The 17,069-nt window shown below is 35.2% G+C and overlaps 3 protein-coding genes and 1 pseudogene across 4 annotated transcripts; 2 read left to right on the forward strand and 2 right to left on the reverse strand.

Moving 5' to 3' along the window:
* On the forward strand, window positions 1-3,841 carry LOC140832153 (protein IQ-DOMAIN 17-like). Its single transcript, XM_073196006.1, is given in 6 exon segments — window positions 1-450; window positions 563-832; window positions 1,412-1,648; window positions 1,734-1,871; window positions 2,793-2,928; window positions 2,931-3,841. Coding segments are annotated over 6 exon segments (1,542 nt in total). The 5' UTR covers window positions 1-321; the 3' UTR covers window positions 3,563-3,841.
* A 773-nt stretch (window positions 3,842-4,614) lies between these two features.
* Window positions 4,615-5,976, reverse strand: LOC140832154 (protein BRANCHLESS TRICHOME-like). The gene has a single exon (XM_073196007.1). The coding sequence runs from the start codon at window positions 5,856-5,858 to the stop codon at window positions 4,833-4,835; it is 1,026 nt and encodes a 341-aa protein (XP_073052108.1). The 5' UTR covers window positions 5,859-5,976; the 3' UTR covers window positions 4,615-4,832.
* A 3,172-nt stretch (window positions 5,977-9,148) lies between these two features.
* Window positions 9,149-10,288, reverse strand: LOC140831861 (GDSL esterase/lipase At5g41890-like; annotated as a pseudogene).
* Window positions 10,289-12,192: 1,904 nt separating this feature from the next.
* LOC140832155 (probable lysophospholipase BODYGUARD 3) lies at window positions 12,193-15,169 on the forward strand. 2 transcript variants are annotated; one of them, XM_073196008.1, is made up of 4 exons: window positions 12,193-13,125; window positions 13,377-13,708; window positions 13,877-14,076; window positions 14,691-15,169. In XM_073196008.1, exons 1-4 carry the CDS (start codon window positions 12,588-12,590, stop codon window positions 15,013-15,015), a joined length of 1,395 nt encoding a protein of 464 aa, XP_073052109.1. In that variant the 5' UTR covers window positions 12,193-12,587; the 3' UTR covers window positions 15,016-15,169. The 2 variants fall into 2 exon arrangements, with proteins under 2 accessions (XP_073052109.1, XP_073052110.1); XM_073196009.1 differs by having other exon boundaries at window positions 12,195-13,125; window positions 13,380-13,708.
* The last annotated feature ends 1,900 nt before the right edge of the window (window positions 15,170-17,069 follow it).

Here is a 17,069-nt window from a genome sequence, read left to right on the forward strand (position 1 = left end):
TTTCTTTTCTGCACACAAACTCATTCATTACAATTAACTGAATCAGACTCTAAATTGGACTAGTACACAACATTTATTGTGTTCAAACAGCAATGTAAACCTCGTCGGTTCCACTAGAATTAATATATAATGGGTATTTATTATACATTAAAATAAATTATTCATGAGATTAATTTACTTTTATTCGGGGCGTATCTGCAAATGAAATCGCCTAACGTGACAAAGGAATAAACGAATCTCTGTGTTGTGTGTTATATATAAATATTTACTCTACATATCCTTCCTCCACTTTGTACGTACAGCATCTCCGCAAACTTTTCGATGGGAAAGATGGGAGGTAGTTCATGGTTGACAGCAGTGAAAAGAGCTTTCAGGTCTCCAACCAAAGACACTAGTGACAAGAAAAGCTGCAGAAGGAAAACGGAGCATCAAGATCAACAAGAAGAAAAGGTGATGTCTCATTCTACAAACTCCAATTTTTTTTAACATTTAGCGTAGTAATTTGGAAGTGTAAAGTGTTTTACTAACTAATTTTTCATTTGGATTCGTGGGTTTTGTGCAGAAGACAGAGAAGAGGAGGAGATGGCTATTCAAGAAGCAATCTAGTAATTTAAATGAAGGAAAAATAGTTGCAACAGATGAGACTGTGTTGGCTTCCGAGCATAGACATGCCATAGCCGTGGCCGCGGCCACGGCCGCGGCGGTTGAAGCTGCGGTGGCGACTGCGAAAGCGGCGGTTGAGATAATCAGATTGACTCAGCCAACTAATGCCGCTTCATTTAAACAGCATTCTGCGGCCAAAGTCATTCAAACTGCATTTAGGGGATACCTAGTAAGTCATTTACAGACTTCCATAACTTACATTAGTAAAGGTAAAAATTAAATGAGCAAAGCTAAAATGACAACGCCTTTCTGGAATATCAGAATATTGCTGTTTGCAATTGATTCATATTGTTTGAATTTTCATGGATGAATGACTGTAACTTTTTAAAATTTTACCTGCTTATATTCAGGTTCATACGTTTTTTTAATTCAAATTCGCCTTTGCGGCTCCTATGGAGGTTGCTAATAATTGATGTGACTGAAAATTTACATGAATAAAGATATTATTCATTATCAACATTAGTTGATTCGAGTCGTACGAAGGGTTGGTTCCATTTAAACAAGTTATCAAGACTTTGAATATTTTGAATGAAGGATACAAGTGTTAAAGCAGCTTTCCATGATAATGGACCCAACTCAACGTCAAATTACTCGAAGATCGAATAATTCCTAGAAATAGGAGGCCAAAAGAAACTGTGGTTCCGAACGAGCTTCAGTAATTATGGAGCTCGAGTCAAACAACTTATAAGCCGATTCGACACATTATAAGTGTCTAGTTCCCTTACGAGTGTTTTGAAAATGGATGTAGGCGAGGAGTGCTCTAGCAGCGCTTAAAGGAATAGTGAAACTTCAAGCTCTAATAAGAGGGCAGAATGTAAGAAAACAAGCTGATATGACCATAAAATGCATGAAAGCTCTCCTTCGAGTTCAGGCCCGAGTGCGTGATCAACGTGCCCGGCTTTCGCATGATGAAGGGAGAAGATCAATGCCTGGAGAAACAAACCGTACTATGTACCTTAACGACATAAGAAACAGGAGGTCCATGGTATGTTTTCTTGATTGATTTGTGTCTTGATTTTTTTTTCACTATACAATTGTTTGATTGTAATTTGATGATGGTTGTTTTACAGTCTAGAGATGGAAGCTGGGCCACTGATGAATGGAGAGACTGCCCAAGCACACTTGAGGACCTTGATGACATTGTAAAAGCCAGCAATGAAGCTGAATCCACGCGTGAAAATACCTTGGCTTTTGCTTTCTCCCAACAGGTCTCTGTCTTTACATTAACTTTTAGTAAAATACCAATACTAGTAGTACAAAAACTTGTGAAGTAGGGCTCAACTATAATTTTTATATGTTAACAAGTAGTGGTGTAATACTGATAAAGTTAGGCCATGTAAAGTGTCTCACTCATATTGACCTCGCAAAAGAATGTGGTTTGGCTAATAATATTTACGTAAAATGCTATCCTTGGGGTTTGGATTTATTTTTGAACTTGGCGTTGCTCTTGAGAGTCGGCACAACAGAACGGTCAACATTGGCAAGGGCCATTATTCTTTTGTAATGGTAATGGAGCTCAAAACAAGTTGGATTAAGTTGTTAATTTCGAATATTGATAGATAGTCAAAGTCATCTAGATTGGACCATTTGTAGGTGTCTGTTTCTCAAAATTTTGTTACGTTACATGTCTCATATGAGATCCATAATAAAATGTGGAATAACTAATAAATTGGATCGAGTTTTCAGGCAAATTTTTGGGTTGGAGCTCTGTTTCAAGGCTTATGACATGAGAGACGTATAAAAAGTGGGCTAACACTAGTTTTGTCACATTTCGAGGTCCCTCACACCTTGGTCAGAATTTGACCAAGTTTTGCTTACAAGAAGTATTGAGGGTGACCGGTGGGTCATCACCAGTTTTGCTTTTATTCCTTCATTTGTAGTTCTTGGTGTCGGGATATATGCGATTGAGGTGTAGAAAGAAGTATTTAAGTGGTAGTACTGTAATATCGACTAGAATACAATAACATACCAACCATTCAAAAAGTCGACTTCATGCAGATCGACTAATTTCTTCATAGTTCTTGAATGAACTGTCATGTGATTTTCAAGTGTGATTTGACTTCAGACGACTCTGTTTTCATTGCTATCTCTTGATCTGAAGGGTTTTAAAAACCATTTCTTTGTTTCAGAATAAGATATATAGGAATCCATACGATGAAGGCGAAAACGAGCTCGAAAACAGAGCAAGTTACCTTGATAAGTGGACAACAGCAACAAAGCAAAGGGAGATCGGCAGCAGGGCTTCAACAGATCATAGAAGGGACTCTTCAAAACGGTTGAGATTGACTCGCAAAAAACGACGTCCACTTATTCGTCCACGAATGCTCGAAAATCGAACTGCCAAAGCCCACTTCACAGACAATCTATCCCACATGCCGCGGTCTCATCTCACCATAGATCATCATCAATTCACACTATTGCTCAATCTCCTATAACCCCATCCACTGTACCAAAACCACGGCCCCTGCAAGTTCGTTCCTCGAGCCCTAGATGCCTAAGAGATGAAAGCAGCTATTCAACTGCAAATACCCCGAGTCTACGCTCCATGCCATGCTCAAACAACACCATGATGCCTAATTACATGGCTAGCACCGAGTCAGCAAAAGCCCGGATTAGATCACACAGTGCACCAAGACAAAGGCCCTCCACCTCCACTCCCGATAGAGATCGTGGTGGAGGGTCGGCTAAAAAACGTCTCACATACCCTATACCAGAGCCGTATTATGCGAATTGCGGATTCAGTAGCTTTAACCAGAATCTGAGAAGTCCAAGCTTCAAGAGTACAAAAGCGGGCTATGTAGGGATGGAGCAACAGTCGAATTATTCATGTTACACAGATAGTATCGGTGGGGAGATTTCTCCATGCTCGACTACGGATCTTCGAAGATGGTTAAGATGAGAAAACCATATGAAGTAATGGAAATTAAGTTTTAACCCACTATTGCAATGTATGTGCGCGAGAAATGGGAATATGATGGCTTGTAAAGAACTTTGCTCTGATGTTCATCTTGATTTGAGAATCCCAATTCCTTATTTTCAGTAAAAAGAAAAATAAGATTGACGCTATTTTAGAAGGGGAGTTATTAGAAGGGCATTTGAAGAAACACGCTCATCTCCATTATTCTTTAGTATTCTTTATTCGTATTTTATTGTTTTGGTTTACTGTGTATAAATACTAGTCTGCATATATTTTTCATTTGAACATCCTGTAATTTTCTTTCAAAAATATGGTTATGGAGATTTCACTTGTTCAAGTTGTTCTTCTTCCCGAAAACATTAATTAATTTAATTGCAAAATGAAGGTATAACATTACTAGGCCAACTGGTAAAGAAATACAAATCTAATGTCAACTCTTTAGCTTCAGAAGTAGGAACTCGCAACTGATCGAACTTTTCAATGGCAGAACAAAGTTCAGGGATGGCTGAAATAGCGATCGATATTGCTGTTAAAGTTTTGGTGGAGAAGCTGATTTCTGTTGCTTCAGAAGAGGTCGTGTTCATTCTGGGTTTCAAGAATGAACTGAAAAAGCTGGGACAAAGATTGAGAATGATTCAGGCATTCTAAGTTGACGCATCGAATCGGAAGACTGGAAACGATCAAACCGTGAAGCAGTGGCTGCAAAATCTGGAGGACGTCGCCTATGAAGTGTACAACTTGTTAGACGAGTTCAATTACGAGATCATACGTAGTAAGGTTGAGATCCAAACTCAAATGAAGCAGAAGCTGCTTCTGCTTCTCCTCGTCGGTCCCTAGTAATGTTGCGTTTCGTAGTAATATGGGCCATGAGATAAAAGATGTGAACATGAAATTGACAAGTATCAACGAAGAAGCCAGCAGCTATGGTCTTCAAAGCAGGTAGCTGAATTGGTTGTTTCTGTTCCTCGTGTGATGGAAAGTAATTCCATTACTGTCGATCCTATTTTTATTTGTTGAGATCTACTCATGATTACTTCCACCAAATCCATATATTAATCACAAATCCATAATAAAAGCTAGCAAACATTTTCTTAAGCCAATATTCAAGAGATTTCTTCTCCCGTGGGGTAATAAGCCATATTCACATACAGCAAGCTTAAGAATCTGCTACCCAAAAAGAAACAAATTCGATCACAAAATCAACTCTAACAAATTAACAATTAGCACATCAAACTAATCAAAATATGTGATCTTATTTTGCAATCACGCCATTAAATCTCACAGGCTCTTTCTGTTTCAGCAGAATCTTCAACTGAGCCTTTTGACATTCCAATTTGTTGCTCAGATGCTTACTACTTCTGCGCCCAATTGCTCGAACCACTCTCGGGAATTCAACGAACCCTTTAATCCCTCTTTTTATGTGAGGATTTTCGGCTTCTGGAGATGATCTTTTCTGAATAACCGCCATTGTATGAACACGTGTTTCTTGATTATCGATCCCCGCTTCTTGTTTTGCTTCCGAAGAAGATGATAAAGATGGTTCAGCTCCCATCTTTTTAGCTACTTCCAGCTCAGTGAACTTCTCTTCTAACAGGATTTTCGCCTCCGCGAGTTTCATTTGCACTCGTTCTTCCCTGATAACCTCCGCCAGGCGAAGCATTTTCCTTTCTTCTTCAATACCTTTCTTCAATCTCGCTATCTCTCCTTTATCAGATGAAATTTCTTTAGCTAGCTCTCCGCATACTCTCTCTAATGATTCTCTGCCCTTCCTCTCTTCCGACAGTTCCTTAGCCAGCCTTTTATTCAAAGACTCCATTTTCTTAAGTTCTTTTCGCTCACACTCTAGCTCACCTTTCAGCTCATTGATCTGAGCCTTAGCCATTTCGAGTTCAGATTCCATAAAAGGCTTGATAAACGTCAAATCCCAGAAAGAAGCCGCGATTTTACGCGAGGATATAGGCAGGTGGAGCCTGTGAATTTGCTTCTTATCGGTTGAGCTATGTTCTTGATGCTGCAGCGTTTGATTTTGTTGAGAAATATAAAAGGGATTTTCGTAAAGTTTCCAAGTTGGACTAGAACTTGAAGTTTCATGGCTTCTTATCTTCATCATCACCATCATCATCTCCTCCATTAACATGGGGTGCAATCTTGCTTTAACTCGATCGTTTTTGGGTAAGATTGGATGCCTTTTCTTTTGAAGAAACTTAAATATTCTCGGCCACCAATAATACCACCTATTTCTTTTGCCTTTGTGCTTTGCTAAGTGTAGTAGGCCCATATATAATTCTAAGCCATTTGATCAAAAAACAATTTGAAGAGAGGGAGAGGGAAAAGTTACGTGCATCACATGCTGGTGCACCTCTTTCTGTGTATTTATTGACAGCATATGGATGGGGAATGGTGGGAATGAGGTGGTCTCTTTTAAATGTCAATATCCCTTTCGCTTCTACTAGCTTCTCTTCTCTCACATTTATTTTGTTCTTTTATTTGTGATGATTATGTTAGTTTTTTTAGGGATAGTCTAATATGTTAATTTGTTCTCCAAGTGGTCAGTTCTTGAAAAGTTCAACAAAAATTAAGTTACTTTACTTAGAAGATATGATATGATCCACATGAGTATCGAATGAGTGGAAGAATATGATGGTAGTTGGCTGGCTTCACTGCTTTTGGAACCATTTTCTTGTTGAAGTTTCGAGTTGGAGGGTTTGCTTTTAAATTTTGTTTAATTAAAAAATTTAACTTTTAACTCATATATTTCACCAAGTCGAACTTCCTCACGTAATATATTAACATAGTACTTTTGGGAAATGAGCATATAAAAAAAAGATTTATATGTAATGTATGACTTGAACTTTTTGAAGACAAGTAAAAATTAACATATCCGGTCCGAATTAGTATATCCATTATACAAGAGAAGACGTATATGCTCAATCTGTCTTAATATTTAATTACATCAAATTTCCACATGGATGGTCTCCTAGCTATCATGTCTTCTTTATTAGAAAATAATCTTTTCATTAGCGACTCAAATTATCACGACTAACTCTATAGTTTTCTGTAATTTTCATTAAAAATCTTTCAAAACTAAATAATACTAAAAAGATATATATTTTTGAATGTATATATAAAAATATTAAACGTGATGATCGGGGAAATTTATTGCCTGTTGGACCCGCTGTGATGCAACAGGACCGCCCAGCGTCAAGCAATAATTGTGCCAATTCATGGATATGGATGTTTAAAGCAGAGCCTTGGGCAGTGTTTTTTCTTCTTTTTTTATCTGTCATAAATACTAGTTCACTCAGTGTAAGCAAATGTGGTGTACTAGTTCACAAACCGAAGTTTGTTCTGAAACAAATTACCATCATTATTATTACTATTATTTTTCGACAGTGCTGATATTCTTACTGCCTAACCTTTTGTTCTTGGGTTAACATCGACTATTACACGATAAGCGTCAGACCAAATTGTTTATACGTAAACACAATTTATACCTCGAGGAGAACATTTCTTTTTTGGGAATATTACGAGGGAGTGGATTCAGGTAAAAAAAAAAAGTAGGTCTCTTATGAGACGTTCTCACGAATCTTTACCTGTGAGACGGTGGTCATCTCTAACGATACTCACAATAAAATTTAGACAAAAACTTGTGTTAGACGGTGTCATGAGTCGTAGTTTGTGAGATAGATCTCTTATTTGGGTCATTCATGAAAAATTATTACTTTTTATGCTAAGGCTATTAATTTTTATTGTGAATATCGGTATGGTTGACCCGTCTCACAGATAAAAATTCGTGAGACCGTCTCATAAGAGACGTACTCTAAAAAGTAATACTTTTTTTATGTATGACCCAAATAAGATATATATCTCACAAAATACGACCACCGTCTCACACAAGTTTTTACCGTAAAATAATGAGTGGATCAACCGTATTTTCTAGCTATCACTCCGAAAATTCCACCTAAATGATGGAGAAAGAAGCATACGATTTAAAATAAAGTGTGGTAAAGCATAGCCCATACCCATAGATATGGGCTTCAACGCTAAATTGCTGAAGCGGGCCCTGTAAGCCCAATTATAACTTTTGAGCTTGAATTTATTTACTTAGATACTTTGGATTCGTGTTTATGCACAATTATTTGAATTTGAAATCCATCCTAATTTAAAAAATCATAACAAGTTAGGATTTGAAATAATTATTTTGAGTGAGTTTCATGTGAGACCGTCTCACGGATCATAATCTGTGAGACGGGTCAACCCTACCCATATCCACAATAAAAAGTAATACTTTTAGCATAAAAAGTAATACTTTTTCATGGGTGACCCAAATAAGAGATCCGTCTCACAAATACGACCTGCGAAACCGTCTTACACAAGTTTTTGTCAATTATTTTAATGTACTTATCCCGAACAAACCAATAGATTTGTTACTGTGGATTTGAAATCATTAACTTCGAATTTATCTATCGAAATTTGGTATTTTAATGTGACATGAGATTATCCAACTTATCATTTCTTTTAATGTGAGATTTGAATTAGTTTCGGGAAAGCAAAACTATGGTGTATTTAGGTATCTAAAAGTGGTTATTTCAATAATACAAAAACTTGTGTGTACCGGTTTATCACAGATCATATTTTGTGAGACGGATCTCTTATTTTGGTCATTAATGAAAAAATATTACTTTTTATGCTAAGAATATTACTTTTTATTGTGAATATCGATAGGGTTGACTCGTCTCATTGATAAAAATTCGTGAGACCGTCTATAAGAGACATACTCTTTAAGAATTATGAAGAATCTAATCAAATTTGACAAATGTGGGATCTCAAATTCAACATAATATCAACCCCTGATGAAATATTTAGATGTTTTGATGAAATTTGCTGCGTAGTTCGTTGCTATGACGGTAGTTGCTCGGATGCATTGATTGAAAAAGGAAAACAAAAGAAAAGTAAAGAAACAATAATAATAAAAAGAAGAAGCAATTTCACCAAGTCAATAAAATTGTGGTATTCCCACTGCCGACTGATTTACGAACGGTAGCATTTATTATTTGAATGTAACTAATTTCTACATTCTTTAAAGAAAAGTGTCTACTCTGATCGGTCGTCTCTTCTAATTTTGCCACTTTGATTTATATATCGTCTATGATTTTTACACCTGTATTTAGTGTACCCCCACCATGCCGCAACATTATTACGTCATTTTTGTTACATTTTTTTAAGTTTTTCCACTCTTCTCTTCTTTTTAAATAAATAGATAAATGTGTTTCTTTCCTAAGCACACGATTAAACACACGAAGAAGAAGTCAAATTAAACAATAAACATGCATCATTGACCGGTCATACCAACTCATTAAATACAATCAAAAGATTCAATGGAACATATCAAAGATATATATGCGGAAAACATTGGATGTAATAAATAAACAATTAAAATTATCTGGAATACCAAAAGACGGAAAATTAATTATCAATGGATAATATTGGAAAATAAAAATGTCGATGATATAAAAATAAACACATCGGATATTTTTATTCATTTGTTACGAAATTTGAGGCAATTAATTAGTACCGAATATTCATAGGGTGGCTATTATCACCATTGATCAGCGACGACTAGATATGCTGCTTCTGTGGGATTGCATGCATCCCAGAACACATATTTTTTCCGGTCACTGAACAACAAAGAACTCGAATTCACGTCTCTCCCTTTGTAGCACACGAACGGTGGGAAGTATCCTCCACAACAAGCTAAGGCCCGTAGTTGTCCTCGAAACCTATACGCGTAGATTATATATGTAATATGTTCATTCATGATCATATGTCAATGAGGATTGAAAAATTTATCTTCGAATTAGTACATGCATGTATAACAAATGACAAGTTTTAGGGAACAAGAAGTACTCTAGTTAGCCAGCTTACCACATTCGTGATAATTTATGAGGATGATATCTCTGAAAATGCCATATGAATTGGCATACACACAGCAGACAGCATGCATTAGGCCATAAATTTCTATTTATTTGATCAAGCTCCGCTTGCAGTTTCTGGTTGTAGCCTTGAACCAGAGCATTTACCTCACCGGAGCATTTTCTGGATGGAATAAGATTGATGGCTCGAATAAAGGGTATGCAGCCTAGAGGTCCGATGCCCACAACTACGAATTTTCTTGCTCCTAACACATACAGTCGCTTTGCGAAAAAATCGAACTGTTCAGAAAATGTGGCTCAACCTTTTATCCGGGCTAGATATCACGTAAAGCATTAAGGATTTATCATATATAAAAAAAATCACTTTTTAATTAATAATATCATCTTGGATTAATTAACGATTTTTATAACCATTTATGCAGTTCGACTTTAGAAGTTGTTCCTTCAAGTTTCAACCACTGCATGCAAATAGCACATCACTTTATAGGAGACAACTTCTTAAAGATGTCTATTAAAGCAATTTTACAGACTTTTTAAAAGTTAATCATTTGAAATGGAACCATCGGTTGGAAATAGTTTATATAACATCATTTGATCCAACTGTTATGGAAAAAATTGCATTCTTGAAGAGATTGGTTGTGTTTGTTACTCCCATCACACTCACAATGTAGTATTCTCTGGTTTTCTCGAAATTGTTGATTTGCTCCTTTAAGGGCATTAATCTTCCTATCTGTGACACAAACTTTGAGAATTTGTTAACCTTTACAATAGTCATGCCTGTATAATATTGTATAATTATATACCAACTGAGGTAAATTTAGTGGAACATATATATACAGACAAATAAAGTTCCAGTCTCATCCAGGATCCCGGAAGCTCCTGAAGCTTAATTAGTTCCAGTTTGGATGGAATAGGCCGCAGCATTAGGATTGGGCTCCTATAGCTTCACCTACATACGTACATTTCACATAACCAAGAAAATTAATTTTTTACAGAAATTTCCCATTTCTAGAGCCTTTTAACTGTTTTAAGGACTTAATAAGGATAAATAAGAAGATTGCTAATGCCATGTTTGTTTTTATTTTCGAAAAAATATGTTCAGTTGTTGAAAACACAGACACACACATATCTATGTTATTCATTATTCTTTCCCAAAAATATTTTTTTAGCTCATTTTTCCATTTCTATTATAATAGTTATTGTATATTTAATTTTTCATCTTCCCAAAGAAAATTGTATTAATGTTATATTATTACATATTTACTAATTACCCAAATGAAGTGAATATATGTATATATATATATATAAGTTGGTTAGCTAAAAACATTGTCTCTAAGACAAATGAAGCCTACTTATTACTAGCTTAATTTGGGTCGTATTTGGTTGGATTTTTTTTGGCTTCCGATGTAGATTTGTTGTTTTTCTTCCAAGAAAATTCAAGTCATTATGCTTAACAAGACTAGAAGAGATAATGGGATATTTATTTAGATTTATGTAAGATATCTTTGAAGAAGTTATTTATGAAAAAAAATCTTATTATTTTTCGATAATTCTTTTTTAAAAAATTGACATTGATTTTATATATGTGGATCGTTATTGTTTTTTATGGATCCCACAAATGAGTATAGATATGGACAATTGGATGCACATGAGAGTGTATACGTCCTCAAATAGATATAGTTATGGTTTTCGAGGATTCCAAAGTAGATTATGTCGCAATGAATAAGGCAATACGCCACACAATTTTTAAAAACGCATTTTTCAATATTAATCATATTTAGTGTCGATTATGGTTATAAAGTCAAATAAAAAAAATAGTATATATGCTAAATCAGTTAAATAAAAATAATGAAAAAATTGCGATTTTGACCCCTCAACACGCAAGGTTATTTTTTTATTTATTTTTTTGTATGTGGGGTTAATATTTGATTAAATATGAAAGAAAGCATGGTGTAAGTTGGGAAGAATTGATCCCCTTAATTTGCGTTTGTCAGCTTCCATGCATGAAATATGATGGCAAACTTAGGCAACACAAAGCTCGTATGCGAATCGTAGTTTTTGAATTATGACAACCTACGAGACAAAATAGATTGCCCCTTAATATAATCCCATATACAGAATGAATATCACATCGATCATGGCAAGATAGAAGTTAGATGACCTGGTTTTAAGGTTAGCTAAACTAGACTCAAAGACAGGACCCTCGACTCGATCCCGCCACGACAAAATCATTCGAAATGGAGATAAAATGTACAACGACCCAGGATCTCCTCTAACCCGAAGGTTATAAATATTTTGTGAAAATCTTCTCTTAATAAAACGAGGGAAGTGATTTCACATTGACATCCCTAGCTAATTAACCACTCGTAAGTAATTAAAGGATTAGTCGATTGAAAGAATTTTGTCCTTGTAATATAGAGGTTGGAGAGATGGGAGTCATGTGGCCTAAACAACTTTCAATTAATGCAACAAGTTTGGGACCTATTTCCCTTTGAAAATGGTCGCATCATTAATTTTGGTTTGTCTAGACCGTAAGTAATATAACGAGGCCGGGAAGAAATATGGTAAATTACTTGCAAGCTGTTTCTCTTGATTTTTGTGATTTAATTTAATGGTTTTTAAAAAGTACTGTTTATATAAAGAAGGAAGATTGGAAAATGAAAAAAAAAAATGTAGGAACTAATTTTATTTAGCTTGTTAAGCGTGGGTCTAAATTCTTGAGCAAAACTTGTAGCATCTTCTGCTGGAGGTTCAACCACCACCAACCCTATTTCTTTCCCCATGTCTTGCAAAATGATTTTAGTCTTAAAATAAATTCATTTGCTTCTACGTGTCTTCGTGTATCAAAAAAAAATCCGGCCTTTTCTTCTTTGTCCACTTCTCAATATCTTTTCTCTTGATTGTTTCCGAGAAGAAACACTGAGAACATTATGTTTTCTTTCCCTGCATAGCCTGAGGGAGTGGCCATTTTCTCGAATTAAAGGGAGAAGAAAACTGATGTGATTTAAGAAAAAGAAATTTGTGATCACGTCGAATATCGAGCTCGTCAGAACCTGCTGTCATTTGTGACATAAATGGAGATGAAGAATCAAATCCAAAAGTTCTCAACAATGGCAGGGACGTCCCTGAATGAAATCACGAGTTTTCTCGTTTTTGCTCTATTAGACGTCCTGGATTTCGTGTTGTGTTACGTGTACAGGGTCGCTGATTTCTTGATCGAGTCAGAATGCAAGCCTTGTTATTGTTCATCTTCAAAAGAAGTGATCACAAGAAGTGGCAAGATCTTAGTCTCGGAGCAAGGCGAATCGAAAATTGTTCGATTGACCTGTAGCAAGCTGCAGCTGGAAGAAATCTCCGACACACTATACACTCGCCCTTCCCTTGTGTCGGAAGTCTCGAAATCTACGGTGACGAGAAATCCCTCGAGGAAAACGAGGAGACGAGTCGGGACGGTTCGACCGACTTACACCGTTAATTCGACTATAATCGAAATGCTGCAAGCGCAGCAAACGTTCCCCGTTCCCAGGTGGTCCGATTGCAATTGCAAAACTTGCACCTCGTGGACTTCGTCTACGGCAGAGACTCTTTTTGTCAAAGCTGATGGAGTAATAGGTAAGAAAAAAACAAATTAAATTACCATCATTTAATTCGCTCAACAAAATCATGAGGGAGATGAACAACTCGCATTTAATTAATTTGTTTACGTTTATAATTGTGTTCACTATACATTTCAAATTGACTATTCAGGAATTGTGACTATATTTATATTAAAAATGAAACTGATTAAAACCCAATATTATTATTATTATTATTATAAATCTAAATTGTCTGTCTTAAATAATGGTTTTGAAATTTTTAATAAGCAGATAACGTGCAAGAAGATGTGCTATTCATCCATGGCTTCATATCATCATCTGCTTTCTGGAGTGAGACATTATATCCAAATTTCTCCAAGTCCGCAAAATCCAAGTACAGATTACTGGCAGTGGACTTGCTAGGATTCGGGAGGAGCCCCAAGCCCACAGATTCTTTATACACTCTGAGGGAGCATGTGGACATGATTGAAAGGTCTGTAATGGAGCCATACAAAGTCAAATGTTTCCACATCGTGGCGCATTCGCTTGGCTGCATTTTGGCCCTTGCGCTTGCGGTGAACCATCCCACCTCGGTCAAGTCGCTGACGCTACTCGCGCCGGTACGCAATTTCACGTTGATTTCATTTACTACTACTCATGATTTATCTAATTTGATGGACTTTATTATCAAGAATTTCCATGTAAAAAAAAAAACACTTCCATTTTATATTGTTTGAATTTTTATTTTTTATTATTTTGGGTTTGAAACCGAAAAATGGTCGTGGCAGCCATATTTTCCGACACCCAAGGGCGAACAAGCGACACAGTACATGATGAGAAGGATAGCCCCACGGCGCGTGTGGCCACTGATTGGCTTGGGCGCGTCCATGGCTTGCTGGTACGAGCATATTAGTCGGACCATTTGTCTTCTTATATGCAAAAATCACCGCTTGTGGGAATTTCTCGCCAAACTATTCACAAGAAACAGGTGCGAATATATATATATAAATATATATATATATAATGCTTTTTAAAAATTTATTCCCATTTTCTTAGTGTATTATTATTCATTTTTTTAAATAAATTCGACGTCATACTTCCATTTAATTATGTTAGTTGTGTGTTCTATTATTACATTTAAATATTTGTTCCCATTGATGTCATTTTCTTTTTGAAATATATATATATATATATATATATATATATATATATATATATATATATATATATTTACAGAAATGCAATAATGGATATTATACCTTTGAAATAGGTTTCTTCTGTCCTCTGAATGATAATCATGTGGACCAATTCGGTCGTTAATGAAAGTAGTATTCATGTCAGTGAAGTATAGTAATGAGATCCCCTTCAAAATCTCCACTTGTCTGATCCAAAAATGAACACATGTAAATCTATAATTCATTTTAAATCATAATGATTGCAGACAATATTATATTTTATTATACAATTTAGAAATTAAAAGGATTTTGAAAAATAATTACAAAACATACCATAATACTAAAGGCAAATATCCCATCTGATTCTCCCTTAATAACATAGTATATGAAATTTCAACACCAAATTTTATTCACTTTTTTTTTTCAGGATCAGAACATACTTGATGGAGGGTTTCTTCCTTCACACTCACAACGCTGCGTGGCATACATTGCACAATATAATTTGTGGGACGGCTGGAAAAATCGAAGGATACATAGACGAGGTTAAAAATCGACTCAAGTGCGATGTCGCGATATTTCATGGCCGAGACGACGAACTGATCCCGGTGGAATGCAGTTACAACATGCGATCAAGGATCCCTAGAGCTAATCTTAAGGTTATCGAGGACAAGGATCACATTACCATTGTCGTAGGGAGGCAAAAGGCTTTTGCTAGAGAGCTCGAGGCAATTTGGAGGAATGCAAGTTTTTGAGGAACAAGATGATATATAATTGAAGGGGAAAAAAAAAGTTTTATTACATTTGATTAAGATCGTCGTATAGGAAAGATGGGATTTTTCAAGTTTTCTAAATCCTTTTCCTTATAAGTATATATTTGGAATTTAGTTGAGTATTGGTGATCACCCCCCCGTCTATTATCCAAGTGTTAATTAACCACACTAAAAATATATATGTTGCATATACTCGCAACTTGTGACATGTACATTTGAATTTAAACATGCAATTAATGTGTTCCCAATAACAACATTGTGAAATTTGAGTTGATTACAGTGGTTAATTTCTATCTTTTAACCTTCATTTTTCACGTAGAAATCGAAATACCCATTCGCATGGACAAACTAACAACATTTGTATGATACATCTAGTCCTACATGATAAAAATTAAAGATTTAGAATGAGTTTATAATAATAGACTACAATGGACTTCTATAGTAACTTGGGTTAATCATTTTCGTAAAACAAGGACGAATATTATATAGTTGTTATAGGGGTCTATTGTACAGTCACACGTGCTCGAGCTCGGGACGTGAGAATTTGGACATCTTATTTAAAGGCACAAATAAGGTTGTGATGTAATTAAAGGCACAAATAAGGTTGTGATCATTCTTTGAACCACATTTCATGCCAACCTGTGGCAGATTTAAAGCAATCAATCCTTATCACGTTAAATATATACATTGATCAGCCATCTTTGTCAATAAATGGATCGGATCAGGATAATTTCAATCTTCGTTTCAAGATAATCTCATATTAACTTGCAATTTATAAGGATTATGATATTAATTGTAGAATTAATTAAATGCTTGCGTTATTGATAAAAGTGTGATTTAGAGGTGCAGGTAATTGACCACAAATTTAAATCCATGCACGTAGCCATCCAACATTGATGGCATGGCTAGCTACTACATGTGGAGCTCTTAATTCATGTGAGATTTTTTCTTGAATAAGTGCTGGTGGTTATGGAGCTGAAGGTATTAGTTAATTAATTGGGATCTCATGCAACAAAACAAACAAAAGTGTAATTTTTTGAATTGGCAGCTCACCATTGACAAAAAATTTTGTGAGATCGTCTCATAAAATTTTTTGTCTTTTTTAGAATGAAAATGATGTCTATATATATATATATATATATATATATATATATATATATATATATATTGGATGATGTAACTTGCATGGGCTCATTACTCACCAACGAGTACTAAATTTCCCAAACCACTAGCCTCCAATTGAATGATTTCTGTTGTCTATTCAAACGATTTTAGCGTCATAATGGGCTAGTGGGCTCCAAAATATAATTAAGCCTATATAATTTTTGTTGGCGCCTCCACTAATTTTATTAGCCATTAGAAGCCCGGCCCATTATATCACCAAAACATTCTATATTCTCTCTCCTGAATCTCCCTCCAATAGGCAATAACTCTTCAACGCGGTCTACATTTAAGAGTGTATATTCAATCTTGAAAATTTAATTACTTTCATTCAGTTAAACTTGTTAATAACATCCAGGCCTACAATTATTCAAATAGACTATCACAAATTTATTGGAAATAAATAAGATAAAATCAATCAATTTTATGCTAAAATATTGTAAGTTAATTTTAGTTCCCCATTGATATATTAATCAAACTTATATATTTGAGAGCACAAAAACTCTACTGAGACGGTTTAACGAGTGAATTTTTTAATATGGATATTTTATTTGGGTCAACCATAAAAAAAATTATTTTTATGACAAAAATATTATTTTTTATTGTAAATATGTACAAGATTGAATCGTCTCGAAAATAAAGATCTGTGATACCATCTCACAATAGACCTACTCGTGTGAGTATGAGATGATCTCGAGTTCATTTTAGAATAAGTCTCTTATAAGATGGTCTCATGTATTTATATATGCGAGACGAGTCCTTCCGAAATATATATATATATATATATATATTACCTATATATATCGATTCAATATATATACATGACTTTAATATTGCGGACAAGAAATTACTACTTAGGATGACAGTTCTGTCAA

This window comes from Primulina eburnea, chromosome 5 (assembly GCF_022965805.1).
Source record: "Primulina eburnea isolate SZY01 chromosome 5, ASM2296580v1, whole genome shotgun sequence".
In the NCBI taxonomy this organism is placed as follows: Eukaryota; Viridiplantae; Streptophyta; class Magnoliopsida; order Lamiales; family Gesneriaceae; genus Primulina; species Primulina eburnea.

Bases quoted from the DNA above. Each gene is read 5' to 3' on its own strand.
- LOC140832154 (XM_073196007.1), bottom strand. From the start codon at position 5,858: ATGGGCCTACTACACTTAGCAAAGCACAAAGGCAAAAGAAATAGGTGG.
- LOC140832155 (XM_073196008.1), top strand. From the start codon at position 12,588: ATGGAGATGAAGAATCAAATCCAAAAGTTCTCAACAATGGCAGGGACG. The intron at 13,126-13,376 runs GTAAGAAAAAAA...ATTTTTAATAAG, and splicing joins CAAAGCTGATGGAGTAATAG to CAGATAACGTGCAAGAAGAT. The intron at 13,709-13,876 runs GTACGCAATTTC...TGGTCGTGGCAG, and splicing joins CGCTGACGCTACTCGCGCCG to CCATATTTTCCGACACCCAA.